This window comes from Cervus canadensis, chromosome 3 (assembly GCF_019320065.1).
Source record: "Cervus canadensis isolate Bull #8, Minnesota chromosome 3, ASM1932006v1, whole genome shotgun sequence".
NCBI lineage: Eukaryota > Metazoa > Chordata > Mammalia > Artiodactyla > Cervidae > Cervus > Cervus canadensis.
The window spans coordinates 103,478,468-103,497,990 of NC_057388.1; the positions used below are offsets into that span (position 1 = coordinate 103,478,468).

The window sequence follows — 19,523 nt, forward strand, 5'->3', positions numbered from 1 at the left end:
TGAATGGCATCACTGACTCAATGGACATGGGTTTGGTGAACTCCAGTAGTTGGTGATGGACAGGGAAGCCTGGCATCCTGTGGTTCACGGGGTCAGACATGAATGAGTGACTGAACTGAACTAGTTGTTATTCTGGGGTTTTATCTTGTCCCTTCATCTGGGCCATATGCGCTCATGCTCTCTAACTTTCTGTGAATTTGGTTTCTGTTCCACAGGCTGCAGGTTTGTAGTCTTATTTCTACTGTCTGCCTTTGGGTGGATGAGGCTGTCTCAAGTGGCTTATGTAGGCTTCCTGATGGGAGGGACTGGTTCTTGTATACTGATGAGTGAGCTGGGTCTTATCACTCTGGTGGGCAAGGTTGTGTTCTGGACTTCTATGAGAAGCTTGTCTGATGCTGGTTGGTTGCAATCATCCTGTTGGTTGCTTTCTTGAGGTATCCATCAAAGGAGCCTATAGGTGTAGAGTGGGTCTGATGGTGGCTTCCAGAAAGACTCATACCAATGAGTGGTCTCCAGATTTACCACTGCCGTCATCTTTGTCCCTACGATGAGCCAAAGACATGCCCCGCTTCTGCAGTTTCCAATACTAGAAAGTAGGTCCGGCCCCGTCTCTTGGAATGTCATTGTTTATTCCCCCCCCCCCCAAATTCTAATATGTACACAACCGTGTGTATACCCTCCAAGAGTGTAGTTTCTGCTACTTTCGTCTTTGTGGACTTTCTGTGATTAAACACTGCTTGCCTTCAAATCCAGATCCTCTTGGGCTCCTACTCCTGTGCTGGATGTCCACTCTGGTGAGCCTGTCCGAGGGCTCAAGACTTTCACTCCTGTGGCAGAAGTTCTGCAGTAAAATTGCTTTCCAAGTTGTGAGTTGCCCACCAGGTTGGTATAGGATTTGATTTAACCACGACTGTGCCTCTCCTACAGTCTTATTGTGGATTCTTCTTTGCCTTTGGATGTAGGGCATCTATTTTGGTAGGTTTCAACCCCCACCCCGGTGTACGGTTGTCAGCTGCTGGATGTGATTTTAGTATTTATATGAGAAGGGGTGAACTCACATCCACTGTTCCACAAACTTGAGCTAATCTCTGTTCTGTGCACTAAATTATGACTCATTGATAGACAACTAAAATGCTTATAGGTAAAAGTCTCTATAACCCTTTCAGCAAAATGCAAGGAACAGCTCATTTTTTTCTGTTTATCTGTCGTAAGTAAAATAAGTTGCTAGATTTGTGGTATCTTCAAAAGCCCAGGAACAACGTTTATATGTTCCAATAAGAATAAGGCATTGAAAACATAGCTGACATAAGGCCTAAAAATATGTAATAATTCATAGTAATTATATATAAGCCACAACTATTCTCAAACTTGAAATGAAGTAATAGTATTTGTGACCTAGAGAAGAAAGAATGGTGGTTTTGCAATAAGTATTTCAATGTGATCCACCAGAAGAGCAAAGAAGATAAAATTTATATGTTTTAAAGCATTAGAGAAATACCAAATGCTCAGTGTGTTCCTGGAACCAATATTTTGAAAAGCCAGGAACTAAACCCTGAATTTTAGGTGCTCTTTTCACTAAATATATGGGTCAATTCTAAAAACCACACAGGAAAGACTGAAAAGACTTAGTGGAATTTCCTACAAATGGTTTTCTCTTGGGACAATAAATAGGATTCAAATCCTACCAAAAAGAAGAGAACTTTGGAAGCAACCAGGCTTTCATTTGAGATTATAAAAAGCTTTCTACTCCTTATAGCCATAAAACAAAGTCAGATTTAAGAGATGTTTCGAAAAATGTGCTGCTGCTGTTTGTGTCAAAGAGTATTCTACCTGAGTTTTCCTCCAGGAGTTTTACAGTATCCACTGTTACATTTAGGTTTTTAATCCACTTAGAGTTTATTTTTGTATATAGTGTAAGAGATGATCTTTAAGAGACAGTCTTTTCTTCATGGTATATTCTCGCCTCTTGGAGACAGCCTCGCACAATTTAGTAAATGTGGTCACACTAGTACCATACTGGGGCATTGCTGTGTGGTCAAATTATGAAAGAAAGAGCTCCGGTTGACCACTGAGTCTGAGAAGGTGACATTTGTGAGAAGAAACCATGAGTTGGAGTGTTTTATTCAGAGAAGCTCTGATTTACCAACAGTGTTGTAATAAGTAGGATGACTTGGTATTTTCCATGGGTATAGAGAATCATTACAGATATCCCCCCATTTTCGAAAATTCACCTTACACGCTTTGCTTTTGTGAAGACCAATGTTAGTATTTGTTTTCATTAATAGAAAAGAAACGTGAATATTTTTGCTTTAAAAAATTCTATTACCATACTAATGTTGGACATTTTTTAAATTGAAGTAAATTGAACTTTCAAAAAGAAGAAGAATTTTGTAGTGCTGAAATGTATTCCTACATTTGAGACAAGGCTATAGCATATTGACACCACCTTCTTGAAGGATAAAGTGAATCATTAAGACAGCAGATGATATTCTCATTAGTAGACCTAAACATACCACAGACAACTGTTTACTTGAAAGAAAGTAAAACTGAGTTTTAAGACTTGAATTGGAAGTTTCTAGCTGATTTTTTTTTAAAGAGAGCTGAGTTTCAGTAACAGTTCCTGACACACTAATGGGGGAAACGTGTATCAAGCAAGGCAAGTAAATTAGTAAACCACTTTGGCTTTAATTTGCTTCTTTGTAAAACTAGTATTGCCTCCCTGGTGAATTAAAAACAAACAAACAAGCAAAAAACGCCTGCCAATGCTGGAGATGTGGGCTCAATTCCTGGGTCGGGAAGATCACCTGGAGGAAGAAACTGCAACCCACTCCAGTATTCTCGCCTAAAAATCCCATGGACAGATGATTTGCACAACTGAGGGGCTAAACAATGACAATAAACTCTGTATAACTGTTAGTGAAGCTAGCAGTTTAGTAAATGGATAAATCAACTGAAGTGAATATGCTGCAGATAATGAAGTGCTAATTTAATGTAAATTTATGTAACAGCTTCAGAGACCTGGGTTTATAACAAAAACACAAACACACAAACTTTTTACACAGGTTTTCAGCACACAAGGATATTTCAAGTAGACAAATTCCTTATTTTCAAAGTTCTAAAAGAACAATAACTTTGAAGCATAATCATGTTTTTTGTTGAGACATAATAAAAGATGTTAACCCTTGTATCAAATGACTCTCAATTCTTGCTATGGAAGATTTTTCATATATTAAAAAAAGTAGATTAGCCATAAGGATATTTAGAAAATGGAGGAAATGAAGAATAATTTCAAAATCTCTGGCTTATTCCTTGTGCCAAGAAAACATTCAGATTGTGAATGATTCTTTCCTCTCCATGCAGTTGACTGTTTTGCTTCTATGATTATTCATAGTACAAAGAAAAAAAAAGTTAGGTCTGATTCTTTCACTTAACTATCCCTTCCCAGTGTATCTGGCAAAGAATTTCTATTCCTAATTTACTATAAACAGAAATAGACAGAGGTCTTAGATCAATGTCCTAAAGAAAAGCCAATTTCATCCAAAAGGCATATATGAAGAATTTAATGAAGCAGATGTAGGGCAGTGAAGAAAAACATGCTCTATAATAATCAAACCGGGGGTTTATAGTTGTTTCCATTGCCTAATCTGAAGTTATAAACATGAACATTGAAGTTTTCAAATAGTACATTAAAAGTTAACAAAATGCCTAAAATATGCCTCACTGGAGTTAAATAATCAACATATAGTTTCTGGGCCTTTTTCTCTGTCAATAATCAGCAAAATTTCTTATTTTCTGTAATAATTCACAACTGGTACAACCCTCACTATGTATACAAATCGTTACTTTCTTGGCTTCATAAACAGTCTAGGTTACTCTCCTCTTCAGCAAATTTCTCATGGCAATTTTCACCTCTGTGCTTCTCACTGTGTAAATGATAGGATTTAGCATGGGAGTGAGGATTGCAAAGAATACAGCCACCCACTTGTCCACGGGATAGGTGGACACAGGATGCGTGTAAGTGAACATACAAGGGACAAAAAAGAGCACCACTACTGTAAAGTGGGAGCCACATGTAGAGTGGGCCTTGCGCCATGCTTCAGAGCCATGAGATTTCAGGGAGCTCAGGATGACTATGTAGAAGATGAAGAGAATGAAAAAAAAAAAAAAATGAGCAAGCACAGGCCCCCTGTGTTAGCTGCCACCACAATTCCAAGCCTGTAGGTGTCGCTGCAGGCAAGTTCCAACAGTGAGAAGAAATCACACATGAAGCTGTCAGTGACACTGGGACCACAGAAGGTCAAGCTGACAATAATGAGAATCTGCACCATGGCATGCAGGATCCCCCCAGTCCAAGCCACCACCACCAGGAGCTGGCAGAGCCCCTGTCGCATGATGGTCGTGTAGTGCAGAGGCTTGCAGATGGCCACATAGAGGTCATAGGACATGACAGTGAGAACGATGGTCTCTGACGCTCCCAGGAAGTGCTCCATAAAGAGCTGAGTCAGGCAGCCAGTCCAGGAGATGGTTCTCCTCTAGTGCAGCAGGTCTGGGATCATTTTGGGGATGGTGACAGAGGTGAAAGATGCATCTATTAAGGACAAGTGATTGAGAAAAAAGTACATGGGAGCAGAAAGTGTGGAGCTGAGGGAGATGGTGATGATAATGAGAAGACTGGACAGCCCAGTGAATAGGAAAATGAACAAAAAGACAACAAAGGGTACTTTCTGCAAGTGTGGATTCTGTGTGTGTCCCAAGAGAACAAATTCAGTCACATTGTTAGGAACTGATATCTTCCTGGGTCCTGAATTACCTACAAAGGAGTAAAGAATGATATCATTTAATTATGAAAGCTTTAGCCTGAATCTCTTAGGAAAAAAGAAAATAGTTCAGCCACTGTAACTGTGGAGCATGTCCTTGGTACTTTACTCCAGTGCTTCTTTCAAGTCTTTCTCATTTTCTCCATTAGTCTTTCCACCACTTCAGAAATCCAGCACCTGTCATCTGTAAAATATCTATACTGCATTACACATCTTATTTACTAAAAAAACCACTGAACTATGTACTTGAGATCTGGATTTCCATTCTGGTTCCAGCTCCATGTGACTGCAAATTCATCTTGACTTCCCATGCTTTTAAGACCTCCTTTTTGTCTGTAAGGTTACAAATTGTAATTCATAGATATATCTCATAAGTTTAGAATTATCTTCAAGAGGAAAGAATGAGTCCCTCTTCCCTTGACAATTTCCATTTGAACATTCTGCTCTATGTGTGAAAAGAAAGACAATGCCAATGAGTATATATAATAAATAGGAAGGTTAGGGAAATATGCGTAAGTCAGAGGTGACGCACTACACCTGGTACTGAGCAGAACACGTGTGCTGTTCAGCTGTATTCCTCACTTACCGTAGTGCCTGGCATGGTGTCTGCAGTGTCTAAAACCTACTAGGTGATGAGTAGATGCTTGACGAACTGCCATTCTCCATGGGTAAGTATATGCCTCATTCCCAGACCATAAATCCAGGAGAAATTCAAGTGTTCTTTTTTCTCTTGCTCTGTTTATTACTACACTCTACTTTATGAGAAACAAACATTTGAAAGGAAGCTGCACCCCAGATTAGCAGTTTCTGACACAACTTATGGGGTAAGAGTGAAAATATCTAATTGCCTCTCAAAAAAAATATGTTATTGGGTTGAAGATAATTATAGTATATTAACTGACATTTTTTTATTCTTCAAAATTCTGCTTCATGTACAGTATAACATACTAATACTCAGTAAATTTACAGCTTCAGTGACCTGGCTTGAAAAAAAAAAAGAAAAAAAAGCAAAAGCAAACTTTTTTATACAGGTTTTCAGGGTATTTCAACTAGATGAATTCCTTATTTACAAAGTTCTAAAAATAAAACTTTGCTATGGAAAATGGAAACAAAAACAAATAGTCTTCTAGTTAAGATAAAGAGATAATGCACTAGGTATTCATACATACATTCACAAAATAATACAGACACAGGTAAAATGTATTGGTGGTGGTGGTTTAGTCGTTAAGTCATCTCCAACTCTTGCAGCCCCATGGTTGTAGCCTGCCAAGTTCCTCTGTCCATGGGATACTCCAGGCAAGAATACTGGAGTGGGTTTCCATTACCTTCTCCAGGGGATCTTCCCGACCCAAGAATCAAACCCAGATCCCCTGCATTACAAACAGATTCTTTACTAACTGAGCTACAAGGGAAGTCCCCCAAAACAGATATGATTATTGAAAGTGTTAGTTGTTCAGACAAGCCCAACTCTTTTCTACCACATGGACTGTAGCCCACCAGGCTCCTCTGTGCTTGGGAGTCTCACACAAGAACACTGGAGTGCGTTGCCATGCCCTCCCTCAGGGGATCTTCCTGACCCAGGGATAGAGCCCAGGTCTCCTGCATTGCAGGCAGATTCTTTACCATCTGAGCCACCATAAGATAAACACCTATTACACGTTTGCTCATTCAAAAAAAATTTATTGGACACTTACTATGTATATGGACTTCCCTGGTAGCTCAGATGGTAAAGCGTCTGCCTACGATGAGGCAGACCCATGTTTGATCCCTGGGTTGGGAAGATCCCCTGGAGAAGGAAATGGCAACCCACTCCAGTACTCTTGCTTGGGAAATCCCATGGACGGAGGAGCCTGGTAGGCCACAGTCCACAGGGTCGCAAAGAGTCTGACACAACTCTTTTCTTTTACTACACATACGAATGTATATCCAAAATTGTCCCCACTCTATACTATACTACAGTTTAAGAAAGTTTAAATGATATTGCAAAATAATTAAAAACATCTCTGTTTAAATCTAGACGTTATTCGAAGAGACACACTGTATTTCAAATGTCCATTTTTCCAATGCTAAACATTACATACTGTTTCTAATTTTTCCAAAGATGTTTAATTACTGTGTTGAGCATATTTGTAAATGATTTTTCTCCCTTAAAAGTATTTTTCATTATGGTTTAATCTGAGAAAGAGCAATCTGGGGTCAAAGAAAAATGAAAATATAATTCCTATTCCTTCAGTTTTTTCTAAAACTCTTTATTAATTCTATCTAATTCTTACTTTATGCACCCTAAACCTTTTTCTGACGTATTGGGGATACTCCCTCAGAATAAGGAAATGAAATGAAGCTGACATATTTTGTTTCCTCATATATTATTTTATCTTTAATATATTACGATAAGCATTCATTTTAAAATTATTTCTATTGGAGTAGAGTTGATTGACAATTATGTGTTCATTTAGGATAATTAAAAAAATAAAGCTCTTTATTGCATTATCTTTGAAAGGAAAAAAAATCTTTGTAGAATGCATGTTACTACATTATGCTTTCCCTTCTCTTTTCTTTGGCAAATTGATGTCCCTCAAATTTCTCATTCTATTAGTAACATAGTATTCTGGAACCAGAAGATGAATGCTTTGGGAAGATGGCACAAGAAGGCAAGAGAATGCATGTAGCAGAAACATTAAGGAATGGCAAGATAACTCTTATCATAGAAGGATGAGATGATGCTGTTTTGGTAATAAAATTTCAATTATTAAGAGCATTTTACTAGAAGACTTTTCATAAGTTTGTGTGATATCCAGTCTTTATTTAAATAACTACAGTGCTGGGTAGAAAGATTGTTTTCAAACACCTATACCAGTCTAGTCTAACTCAGCAGAATGCAGAGTAGCTCAAAATGGAAATAGAACAGGGTTGGGTCTAAAACATTGAAAGTTGTTCATGAAAATAAGTTTTAAAAAGAGGAGTTCCTAGAACAATGCAAGGAGAAAGTCTGTTTCTAGAATATAAATCCAAGAACAGACCCTGAAGAGTCAGCAACACAGATTCTCAAACTGGAAGGATAAACCAGAATGAGAGAAAGTGGATTTATATATGGATCTTATCACAGTTGATCAGAAACTAATTGAGGTGTGATTTGACCTTTCATAGTTTCAGGGACTAATTTCCCAGAAACCATGTACCTTCCAAAGTGTTCTTATGGCAGCATCTTGTATTTCAATAGTTAGAGAAAGATCAGAATAGGTAGAGAAACAACCTAGACAGCATATTAAAAAGCAGAGACATTACTTTGCCAACAAAGGTCCATCTAGTCAAAGCTATGGTTTTTCCAGTGGTCATGTATGGATGTGAGCATTGGACTATAAAGAAAGCTGAGCACTGAAGAATGGAAGCTTTTGAATTGTGGTGTTGGAGAAGACTCTTGAGAGCCCCTTGGACAGGAAGGAGATCCAACCAGTCCATCATAAAGGAAATCAGTCCTGAATATTCATTGGAAGGACTGATGCTGAAGCTGAAACCCCCAATACTTTGGCCACCTGAAGTGAAGAGTTGACTCATTTGAAAAGACCCTGATGCTGGGAAAGTTTGAAGGTGGGAGGAGAAGGGGACGACAGAAGATGAGATGTTTGGATGGCATCACTGACTCAATGGACATGAGTTGGAGTAAACTCCAGGAGTTGGTGATGGACAGGGAGGCCTGGCGTGCTGCAGTCCGTGGGGTCACAGGGAGCCGGACATGACTGAGCAATTGAACTGAGAGAAACACGTTCTCAAAGTAACAAAGACTCAAGAGTGGAGTTCTTATTGTTTTGGTCCAATCCAAACACTTCCACTCCAGAGGACATCTCTTATGCTGTTCATCAGGAATGGAAACGTTTTGTAAGGTGTACTGTGGTCTCATAAGTCTTTGAGTTTTACTACTAACTGAAGTGCACGTGTGCTAAGTTGCTTCAGTCTTGTCTGACTCTTTGAGACCCTATGGACTGTAGCCACCAGGCTCCTCTATCCATGGGATTCTCCAGGCAAGAATAACAGAATGGGTTGTCCTGCCCTCCTCCAGAAGATTTTCCTGATCCAGGGATCAAAACGTTATCTCCTGCATTGCAGGTGAATTCTTGACTGCTGAGCCACCAGGGAAGCCCACAAATTGAAATAGATTTTTATGGCAATTTTTATGGCAATAAGCACATTGACTTGGGCAGAATCACACAACTTGGAAACAAATTGCAATTTACCTAGGTAAACTACTTGTAGAAATAGGGAAAGCTTTTTAAGGTTATAGAAGAAGATGCTGGCACCGTGTGACATAAAACTCATGTCTCCTGATTCTGAAGCTAGTTGTCTTAATCTCCATCATGTTTTCCTTACCATAAGATGTTTACTAAATATTGTTACATCATGATGTTCATTGATTTCTTCAATAAAACATATAAGATCCTCATAGTAGAAGCCTGAATCTTTCTGTCAAAGGGGAGACTATAAACATATCTATGACATATACACACATTTATGATTTGTATTTGGTAACAGACCTCATTTTTGAAGAGTCAAACTTAATTTGCATTGAGGTTTTATAAATTAGGTAAATGGTTCAGCCAAGAAGTACCTTCTTTGGTCAGTAGAGTATGATTCCATTTTTTTTGTTTGTTTTGTTTTTTTAATGTGTATGTCCCTTATAAATAATCTTCTAAAGCAGTTTTCAAAGAGAAATCCAAATTCAAGTAAAGTCATTCTTATACCCCAGGACATACAGTTAGTGAGAAGTAGACCTGAAGATACAATTCAAGGCTGTCTGACCTCAAGTTTTGATCTTTTCTTAACCTCACATTACCTCTCATGTAAAAACTCACCAAATAGCTAGCCAGAGTCTTCTTTAGCATCCATCTGTCACAAAGGCTTTCAAAAGATTTTTTCTCATCCTAGTTTGTAAAGGCATTAAAATATGGATTTGAAATACACTTGGGAATTTAAAAAATGTTAACTTCTTCCTCTGAGAATCTCCTGTCTCAGGGGGATTTAGAATACTATAGGTATTTTATTTGGTTGTTTAGTTAATAACACAAAACCAGTTCTGCCTATATATATATGAGGAAAATATATATATATATATTTTAATCTGAGTAGAGCTGACCCACAATGCTGTTCTGGTTTCCGGTGTACGGTGAAGTGAATTAGCTACACATATATACACTGTCTTTTAGATTTTTCCCATATAGGACATTAGGGAGTATTGACTAGCATCCCTGTGTTACACCCTCGGTCCTCATTAGCTCTTCTATTTCACATACACTTGTGTGCACATGTTAACCCTGATCTTCCCACTCGTCCCGCTACTGTATCCCTTGGTAGCCATGAGTTTGTTTTCTACCTCTGCGATGCTATTTATGCTTCGTGGGTAAGTTCATTTATATTCCCTTTTAAGATTCCACGTATAAGTGATACCAGCATGATATTTGTCTTTCTCTGTTTGACTTACTTCTCAACATGACAATTTCTAGGGCCATCCCTGTTGCTGTGTATGACATTATTTCATTCTTTTTTTATGGGTCAGTAATATTTCACTGACTATAAGAACCACATCTTCTTTATTCATTCCACTGTTGATGGGCATTCAGGTTGCTTACACATCCTGGCTATTTTAAATAGTGCTCCAATGAACACTGGGGGACATGGATCTTTCTGTTTTATGATTTTTCTCAGGGTATATACCCAGGAGTAGGATTGTTTGGTCATATGGTAGTACTATTTTCAATTTTTTTTTTTTTTTTTAGGAAACTTCATACTGTTCTCCATAATGTGTACAGCAATTTACATTCCCATCAACAGTATAAGAGGTTCCTCTTTTCTCCACATCCTCTCAAACATTTATTGTTTGTAGATTTCTTTGATGGGAGTCATTCTGACCCACCTGAGATGATACCGCATTATAGTTTTGATTTACAGTTCTCTAATAATTAGAGATACTGAGTGCCTCTTTAATGTGCTTTTTGGCCATCTGGGTGTATTCTTGGAGAAATGTTTATTCATACTTTCTACCATTTTTTTTTTATTTTTTAAAATATTGAGCTACATGAACTCTTTGTATATTTTGGAGATAATCTTTTGTTGGTTGCTTTGTTTGCAAATATTTTGTCCCATTCTGAGAGTTGTCTTTTTATTTTGCTGTGAAAAAGCTTTCAAGTTTAATTAGATCTCATTTGTTTATTTTTATTATTATTTTCATTAGTCTAGGAGGTGGGTCAAAAAACATCTTGCATTTTATGTCAAAGAGTGTTCTGCCTATGTTTTTCTGTAAGAGTTTTATACTGTCCAGCCTTAAATATAGACCTTTAATCCCCTTTGAGCTTATTTTTGTGTCTGATGTTAAGGAGTGTTCTAATTTCAAGAAGTTGAAACACACAAAGTTGTCCAGCTTCCCCTACAACTTTTATTGAAGAGACTGTCTTCTTTCCATTCTATATTCTTACCTCCTTTGTTATAAATAGGTGACAAACCTTTGTCTCTGGGCTTTCTCTCCTGTTCTATTGATCTTTATCTCTGTTTTGTGCCAATATCATAATATTATGATTACAGTAGATTTATAGTGTAGTCTGAAGTCAAGGACCCTGATTCTTCTGTTGTTTTATTTTTTTCTCAGAATTTCTTTCACTTTTCCTGTCTTTCATGTTTCCATACATACTGTAGAATCTTTTTTTCTAATTTTGTGAGCAAGAATTCAACAGTAATTTGATAGGGATTGCATTGCATCTGTAGATTGTTTTGAGTAGTATAGTCATTTTCAAAGTACTGACTCCTCTAATCTAAGAGTATGGTATATATCTCCACCTGTTTGTGTCATCTTTTATTTCTTTCATCAGTATCTTATAGGCTTCTGAGCACATGTCTTTTACTTCCTTAGGTAGGTTTTCCCTAGGCACATATTTCATTGTGTTGCTATTGTAAATGGGATTGTTCCCTTAATATCTCTTTCTGATCTTTTGTTGTTAGTATAAAGGAATTTATTTAATTCATACGTACTAACTTTGTATCCTGCAATTTTACCAAATTCATTGATGAGCTCCAGTAGCATCTTTAAGGATTTTTATGTATGGTATCATGTCATCTGCAAATAGTGAGAATTTTGCTTCTTTTTCAGTTTGTATTCCTTGTATTTCTTTTTATTCTCTGACTGTCATGGCTAAGACTTCCAACACTGTAGTGGTGAAAGTGGGAAGCCTTGTCTTCTTCCCGATCATAGAGAAAATGCTCTCAGCTTTTCACCATTGTGAATGATTCTTGCAGTAGGTTTATAATATACGGTTTTCACTATGTTGACATTGGTTCCCTCTATGCCTATGTCTGAAGAGTTTTTTTTTTTTTTTTTTATATAAATCTGGATAGCTTTCATTGTTGTCTTCTTTGCAAGACTTAATATGGGCTTCTTAGAGCATCTGGATCTCCACATATATTTAGTTCAATATTGCTTTTTGTGGATCATAAGGGATTAGATAAGGAGTCATTCAATACTTCATTGAACCACTTGAAGATCTTACTATCTGCTAAATTTCATCAAATATTGATGGTTTACTGCTTACCTAGTAAGTGAATGAAATCAAGCAACCCCGCATGTTACATGTAAGACATTCAATATTTAAAGAATACATCTAAGCACTCATTCCTCTCTTATCAGTAAGTAACAAAAGATGGAGAATTTATCCTGAATTCATAAAATAACTGTCTGAGATGATAAAGATCCCTGTGGACTACTATTTTGTTTGTTTGTTTGTGTCTTTTAGTTTTCAATTTAATTTAATTTATTTTTTCATCTAAAGACATTTTACTTTTTGCTCTAAAAACTTTATTTTTTTCCTTTATTTATTTATTTATTTTTTTCAGTGGGTTTTGTCATACATTGATATGAACCAGCCATAGAGTTACACGTATTCCCCATCCCGATCCCCCCTCCCACCTCCCTTTCCACCCGATTCCTCTGGGTCTTCCCAGTGCACCAGGCCCGAGCACTTGTCTCATGCATCCCACCTGGGCTGGTGATCTGTTTCACCATAGATAGTATACATGCTGTTCTTTCGAAACATCCAACCCTCACCTTCTCCCACAGAGTTCAAGAGTCTGTTCTGTACTTCTGTGTCTCTTTTTCTGTTTTGCATATAGGGTTTCGTTACCATCTTTCTAAATTCCATATATATGTGTTAGTATGCTGTAATGTTCTTTATCTTTCTGGCTTACTTCACTCTGTATAATGGGCTCCAGTTTCATCCATCTCATTAGAACTGGTTCAAATGAATTCTTTTTAACGGCTGAGTAATATTCCATGGTGTATATGTACCACAGCTTCCTTATCCATTCATCTGCTGATGGGCATCTAGGTTGCTTCCATGTCCTGGCTATTATAAACAGTGCTGCGATGAACATTGGGGTGCACGTGTCTCTTTCAGATCTGGTTTCCTCAGTGTGTATGCCCAGAAGTGGGATTGCTGGGTCATATGGCAGTTCTATTTCCAGTTTTTTAAGGAATCTCCACACTGTTTTCCATAGTGGCTGTACTAGTTTGCATTCCCACCAACAGTGTAAGAGGGTTCCCTTTTCTCCACACCCTCTCCAGCATTTATTGCTTGTAGACTTTTGGATAGCAGCCATCCTGACTGGCGTGTAATGGTACCTCATTGTGGTTTTGATTTGCATTTCTCTGATAATGAGTGATGTTGAGCATCTTTTCATGTGTTTGTTAGCCATCTGTATGTCTTCTTTGGAGAAATGTCTGTTTAGTTCTTTGGCCCATTTTTTGATTGGGTCATTTATTTTTCTGGAATTGAGCTGCAGGAGTTGCTTGTATATTTTTGAGATTAATCCTTTGTCTGTTTCTTCATTTGCTATTATTTTCTCCCAATCTGAGGGCTGTCTTTTCACCTTACTTATAGTTTCCTTTGTAGTGCAAAAGCTTTTAAGTTTCATTAGGTCCCATTTGTTTAGTTTTGCTTTTATTTCCAATATTCTGGGAGGTGGGTCATAGAGGATCTTGCTGTGATTTATGTCGGAGAGTGTTTTGCCTATGTTCTCCTCTAGGAGTTTTATAGTTTCTGGTCTTACATTTAGATCTTTAATCCATTTTGAGTTTATTTTTGTGTATGGTGTTAGAAAGTGTTCTAGTTTCATTCTTTTACAAGTGGTTGACCAGCTTTTCCAGCACCACTTGTTAAAGAGGTTGTCTTTTGGGACACTGTAAAAGCAGTGCTAAGGGGAAGGTTAATAGCATTACAGGCTTACATCAAGAAACAAGAAAAAAGCCAAATAAATAACCTAACTCTACACCTAAAGCAATTAGAGAAGGAAGAAATGAAGAACCCAGGGTTAGTAGAAGGAAAGAAATCTTAAAAAATTAGGGCAGAAATAAATGCAAAAGAAACTAAAGAGACCATAGCAAAAATCAACAAAGCTAAAAGCTGGTTTTTTGAAAAAATAAACAAAATTGACAAACCATTAGCAAGACTCATTAAGAAACAAAGAGAGAAGAACCAAATTAACAAAATTAGAAATGAAAATGGAGAGATCACAACAGACAACACTGAAATACAAAGGATCATAAGAGACTACTACCAGCAGCTCTATGCCAATAAAATGGACAACTTGGAAGAAATGGACAAAATTATTAGAAAAGTATAACCTTTCCAAAACTGAACCAGGAAGAAATAGAAGATCTTAACAGACCCATCACAAGCAAGAAATCGAAACTGTAATCAAAAATCTTCCAGCAAACAAAAGCCCAGGACCAGATGGCTTCACAGCTGAATTCTACCAAAAATTTAGAGAAGAGCTAACACCTATCTTACTCAAACTCTTCCAGAAAATTGCAGAGGAAGGTCAACTTGCAAACTCATTCTATGAGGCCACCATCACCCTAATTCCAAAACCAGACAAAGATGCCACAAAAAAAGAAAACTACAGGCCAATATCACTGATGAACATAGATGCAAAAATCCTTAACAAAAATTCTAGCAAACAGAATCCAACAACATATTAAAAAAATCATACACCATGACCAAGTGGGCTTTATCCCAGGAATGCAAGGATTCTTTAATATCGCAAATCAATCAATGTAATACACCACATTAACAAATTGAAAGATAAAAACCATATGATTATCTCAATAGATGCAGAGAAAGCCTTTGACAAAATTCAACACTCATTTATGATTAAAACTCTCCAAAAAGCATGAATAGAAGGAACATACCTCAACATAATAAAAGCTATATATGACAACCCCACAGCAAGCATCACCCTCAATGGTGAAAAATTGAAAGCATTTCCCCTGAAATCAGGAACAAGACAAGGGTGCCCACTCTCACCACTACTATTCAACATAGTGTTGGAAGTTTTGGCCACAGCAATCAGAGCAGAAAAAGAAGTAAAAGGAATCCAGATAGGAAAAGAAGAAGTGAAACTCTCACTGTTTGCAGATGACATGATCCTCTACATAGAAAACCCTAAAGACTCTACCAGAAAATTACTAGAGCTAATCAATGAATATAGTAAAGTTGCAGGATATAAAATTAACACACAGAAATCCCTTGCATTCCTATACACTAACAATGAGAAAACAGAAAGAGAAATTAAGGAAACAATACCATTCACCATTGCAACAAAAAGAATAAAATACTTAGGAGTATATCTACCTAAAGAAACAAAAGACCTATGCATAGAAAACTATAAAACACTGATGAAAGAAATCAAAGAGGACACAAACAGATGGAGAAACATACCGTGTTCATGGATTGGAAGAATCAATATTGTCAAAATGGCTATTCTACCCAAAGCAATCTATAGATTCAATGCAATCCCTATCAAGCTACCAACGGTATTTTTCACAGAACTATAACAAATAATTTCACAATTTGTATGGAAATACAAAAAACCTCGAATAGCCAAAGTAATCTTGAGAAAGAAGAATGGAATTGGAGGAATCAACCTGCCTGACTTCAGACTCTACTACAAAGCCACAGTCATCAAGACAGTATGGTACTGGCACAAAGACAGAAATATAGATCAATGGAACAGAATAGAAAGCCCAGAGATAAATCCACCAACCTATGGACACCTTATCTTTGACAAAGGAGGCAAGTATATACAATGGAAAAAAGACATTTTACTTTACATATAGCAACATGTACATGCCAATCTGAAACTCCCAATCTATTCCTATCTTCCACTGCTCCTTCTAGATAACCATAAGTATAATAAAACTGGTATAGTGCCTCAAAATCTGTAATAATTTACGGTAGTTCTTTATGAGATACCACTAACCTCAAACTAGAAAATTAAATGGAGTGACAGTTTTTGTTACATGGAAAAACAAGAATGGTGGTTTTGTGATAACTGTTTCAATAAAAAACAACCAGAAGAGCAAGAACGATGTACAATTCATGTGTTTGAAAGCATTAGAGAACCAAGAAGGGGTAACTGTTGTGTGGAGTCAATATTTGAAAAGAGAGGAAGCCAGGAGCTAAACACAACATGTTAAATGCTCTTTTCACTAAAGATATGGATTAATTCTGATAATCACACAAGAAAGACTGAAAAGGCTGTGTGCAAGTTCCCACAAATGCTTTTCCCTTGGGATAATAAATGGGATTCAAGTCCTACAGAGAACAAGAGGACTTTGAAAACAGCCAGGCTTTCATTTGAGACCACGAAGGGCTTTTTTACTCTTTTATTTTCTTAAAACAAAGACAGATCTAAAAGTTCAAAAACATATTCTGTTTTTTTATGTTAAAGAGTGTTCTACCCATTTTCCACTAGGGATTTATAAGGGTTGGTCTTACATTTAGATCTTTATATCCATTTAGGGTGTATTTTTGTATATGGTGTAAGGGAATGTGGTTGAAGAGGCACTTTTTTTCCCCATTGTGTATTCTTGCCTCCTGAAATAACTTTGCACAGCTTAGTAAAGACAATCACCCCAGTACCATATTTCTATGTGGTCAAATTACAGAAGAAATAGCTCCAATTGAGCACTGAGTTTGACAAACTGACATTTGTAACAAGAAACTATGAGTTGGAATGCTGTACTTCAGAAACTCTGATTAATAGTGATGCAACAATGTAAGATGACCTATGTTTTGTAAGCATCCACAAATTTCCTGTAAGTTTACATTAGTGAATACACTTTTATAAAGACCAACATTAGCACTTGTTTTCACTAATGAGAAAGAACTCTGAAGAGGGGTTTTGCTTTAAAAAATTATGCTAACATACTTATGTTGGGCTTTAAGGCAAGTGGACTAGCATACTTGAACTTACAAAAAGAAAAAGCTTGTCATGCTAAAATATACATGTGAGACAAGGCTACAGCATACTGACACCATCTCCTGGAAAGATAAACTGAATTGTTAAGACTGCAAATAATTTTCTTTTTTTTTTTTTTTTAAGACTGCAAATAATTTTCTTTTTTTTTAAGACTGCAAATAATTTTCTTATCTATACACCTACACATATCATAACCAATTAAGGATATTTTTTAAAAAAGCAAATGAAGACTAACTTCAACATTTCTGGTTTGTTTTTCATGTCAAGGAAATGATTAGATTGTGAATTATTCTTTTCCCCTTTTGTGGGTGCCTATATTTTGGCTTTTGGTAAATGCATAGTACAAAAACACTGTTTCAGCTGTGATTCCTTCACTCAAATCTCCCTTTCCTGTGCGACTGCCTAAGAATTTCAATCTCTTTTTGCTTTATCACAGGCTGGGGAAAAAACCAAGAAATTTTGAGATCAGTGTCATATGGGGGGGGGGGAAATGCATGCAAGTAACATATATGAAAAATTTAGTAAATAAAATGTAAGACTCTGGAGAAAAAAATACTTTATAATTATCAAACCAGAGATTTATAGTTATTCTTTCCACTGTCTAATCTGAAGCTATGAACATGAACATTGCATTCTCTAGAAAGTATGTTAAAAGTTATCAAAATGCCTAAAATATATCAATACTAAATAATTAAATAATAATGGTTCTGGGCTTTTCTGTTTATGTCAATGATCTGAAAATTTCTTACATTCTAACAAAATTTACTGTAGGAGCAATACTATCTATTAATGTAAATCATCAATTTATTGGCATCATGAACATCCTAAGTGACTCTCCTCTTTAGCAAATTCCTCATGGCAACCTTCACCTCTGCATTCCTCACTGTATAAATGATAGGATTTAACATGGGACATAGGATTGCATAGAACACGGTCACCCACTTGTCTGCAGGGTAAGTGGCCACAGGACGCATGTGGGTGAATATACAAGGGACAAAAAAAAGCACCACTACTGTAAAGTGGGAGCCACATGTGGAGAGGGCTTTGCGTCGTCCTTTAGAGCCATGGGACTTCAGGCAGCTCAGGATGACTATGTAGGAGATGAGGAGCAGGAGAAAAATGAGCAAGCACATGCCCCCTGTGTTAGCTGCCACCACCATTCCAAGAGTGTAGGTGTGGCTACAGGCAAGTTTTAATAATGAGAAGAAATCACACATAAAGTGATCAATGACATTTGAGCCACAGAAGGTCAAGTCTACCGTGAAAAGAATCTGCACAGTGGCATGCAGGGTCCCCCCGATCCAAGCCACCACCGCCAGGAGCTTGCAGAGCCCCTGTTGCATGATGGTCGCATAGTGCAGAGGCTTGCAGATGGCCACGTAGCGGTCATAGGCCATGACAATGAGGACAATAACCTCTACTCCTCCCAGGAAGTGCTCCACAAAGAGCTGAGTCAGGCAGCCACCCCAGGAGATGGTTCTCCTCTGGTGCAGCAGGTCAGTGATCAGTTTGGGCGTGGTGACAGAGGTGAAGATGGCATCTATGAAGGACAAGTGAGTGAGAAAGAAGTACATGGGAGCTGAAAGTGTGGGGCTGAGGGAGATGGTGATGACAATGAGCAGGTTGGCTAGCACAGTGAATAGGAAAATGGGCAAAAGGACAACAAAGAGTATTTTCTGCAGTTGTGGATTTTGTGTGAGTCCCAAGAGAAGAAATTTAGTCATGTTGTTGGGAGATGTGAGGGGCTCCATTTAGGAAGCAATGTGTTCTTGGGTCCTGAATTACCTACAAAGGAATCAAGAATTGTACCTATTAATCATGATAGCATGATAGTCTGAATTTCTTGCAACAAAAACAGAGCAGTCACTGCAGTTGTGGAGCATGTCCTTGGAACTTTGCCCCAGTACTTGTTTCATGTCTTTCTTATTTTCTCCATGATGCTTTCCATCTCTTCAGACATGTTGTACTTGTAACCCGAAAATTACCTATAGGGCAACACATGATCTGTAGTTACTGTGAAAACACTGGGCTGTCTCCATGAGACCTGGATTCTCATTCAGGTTCCAGTTCCACGTGTCTCTGCTTAGAATCTCAGTGCCCTGTGTTTCTAAGCCCACCTCTGTCACATTACAGCTTGCATTAAATTCTTAGGTGTGCATCTTCTATCTTGTAAGGTGACAGGTGCCACACAGGTAAGAGTTACTCCTTTTTTCATGAGAATTTACATTTGAACCCTCAGCTCTAACTGGAAAGAAAGACACGGTCAATAAAATTTATCGTAAGCAGAGGGTTTTGGTAAATATGCAGAATTCACTGGTGACACACTCCGCCTGGTAGAACCAAAACACATAAACTATTCAACTGTGTTTTCTCACTAACCATGGTGCCTGACATGATGTCTGCAGTGTC

At 37.5% G+C, this 19,523-nt stretch overlaps 1 protein-coding gene and 1 pseudogene across 1 annotated transcript; both read right to left on the minus strand.

Moving 5' to 3' along the window:
- Positions 1 to 3,864: 3,864 nt before the first annotated feature.
- Positions 3,865 to 5,476, minus strand: LOC122437905 (annotated as a pseudogene).
- Positions 5,477 to 17,938: 12,462 nt separating this feature from the next.
- LOC122438009 (olfactory receptor 140-like) lies at positions 17,939 to 18,865 on the minus strand. Its single transcript, XM_043462467.1, has one exon. It carries the CDS (start codon positions 18,863 to 18,865, stop codon positions 17,939 to 17,941), a length of 927 nt encoding a protein of 308 aa, XP_043318402.1.
- Positions 18,866 to 19,523: the final 658 nt, after the last annotated feature.

Excerpts from the sequence above, each read along its gene's own strand:
- LOC122438009 (XM_043462467.1), bottom strand. The coding sequence starts at position 18,865 with ATGGAGCCCCTCACATCTCCCAACAACATGACTAAATTTCTTCTCTTG.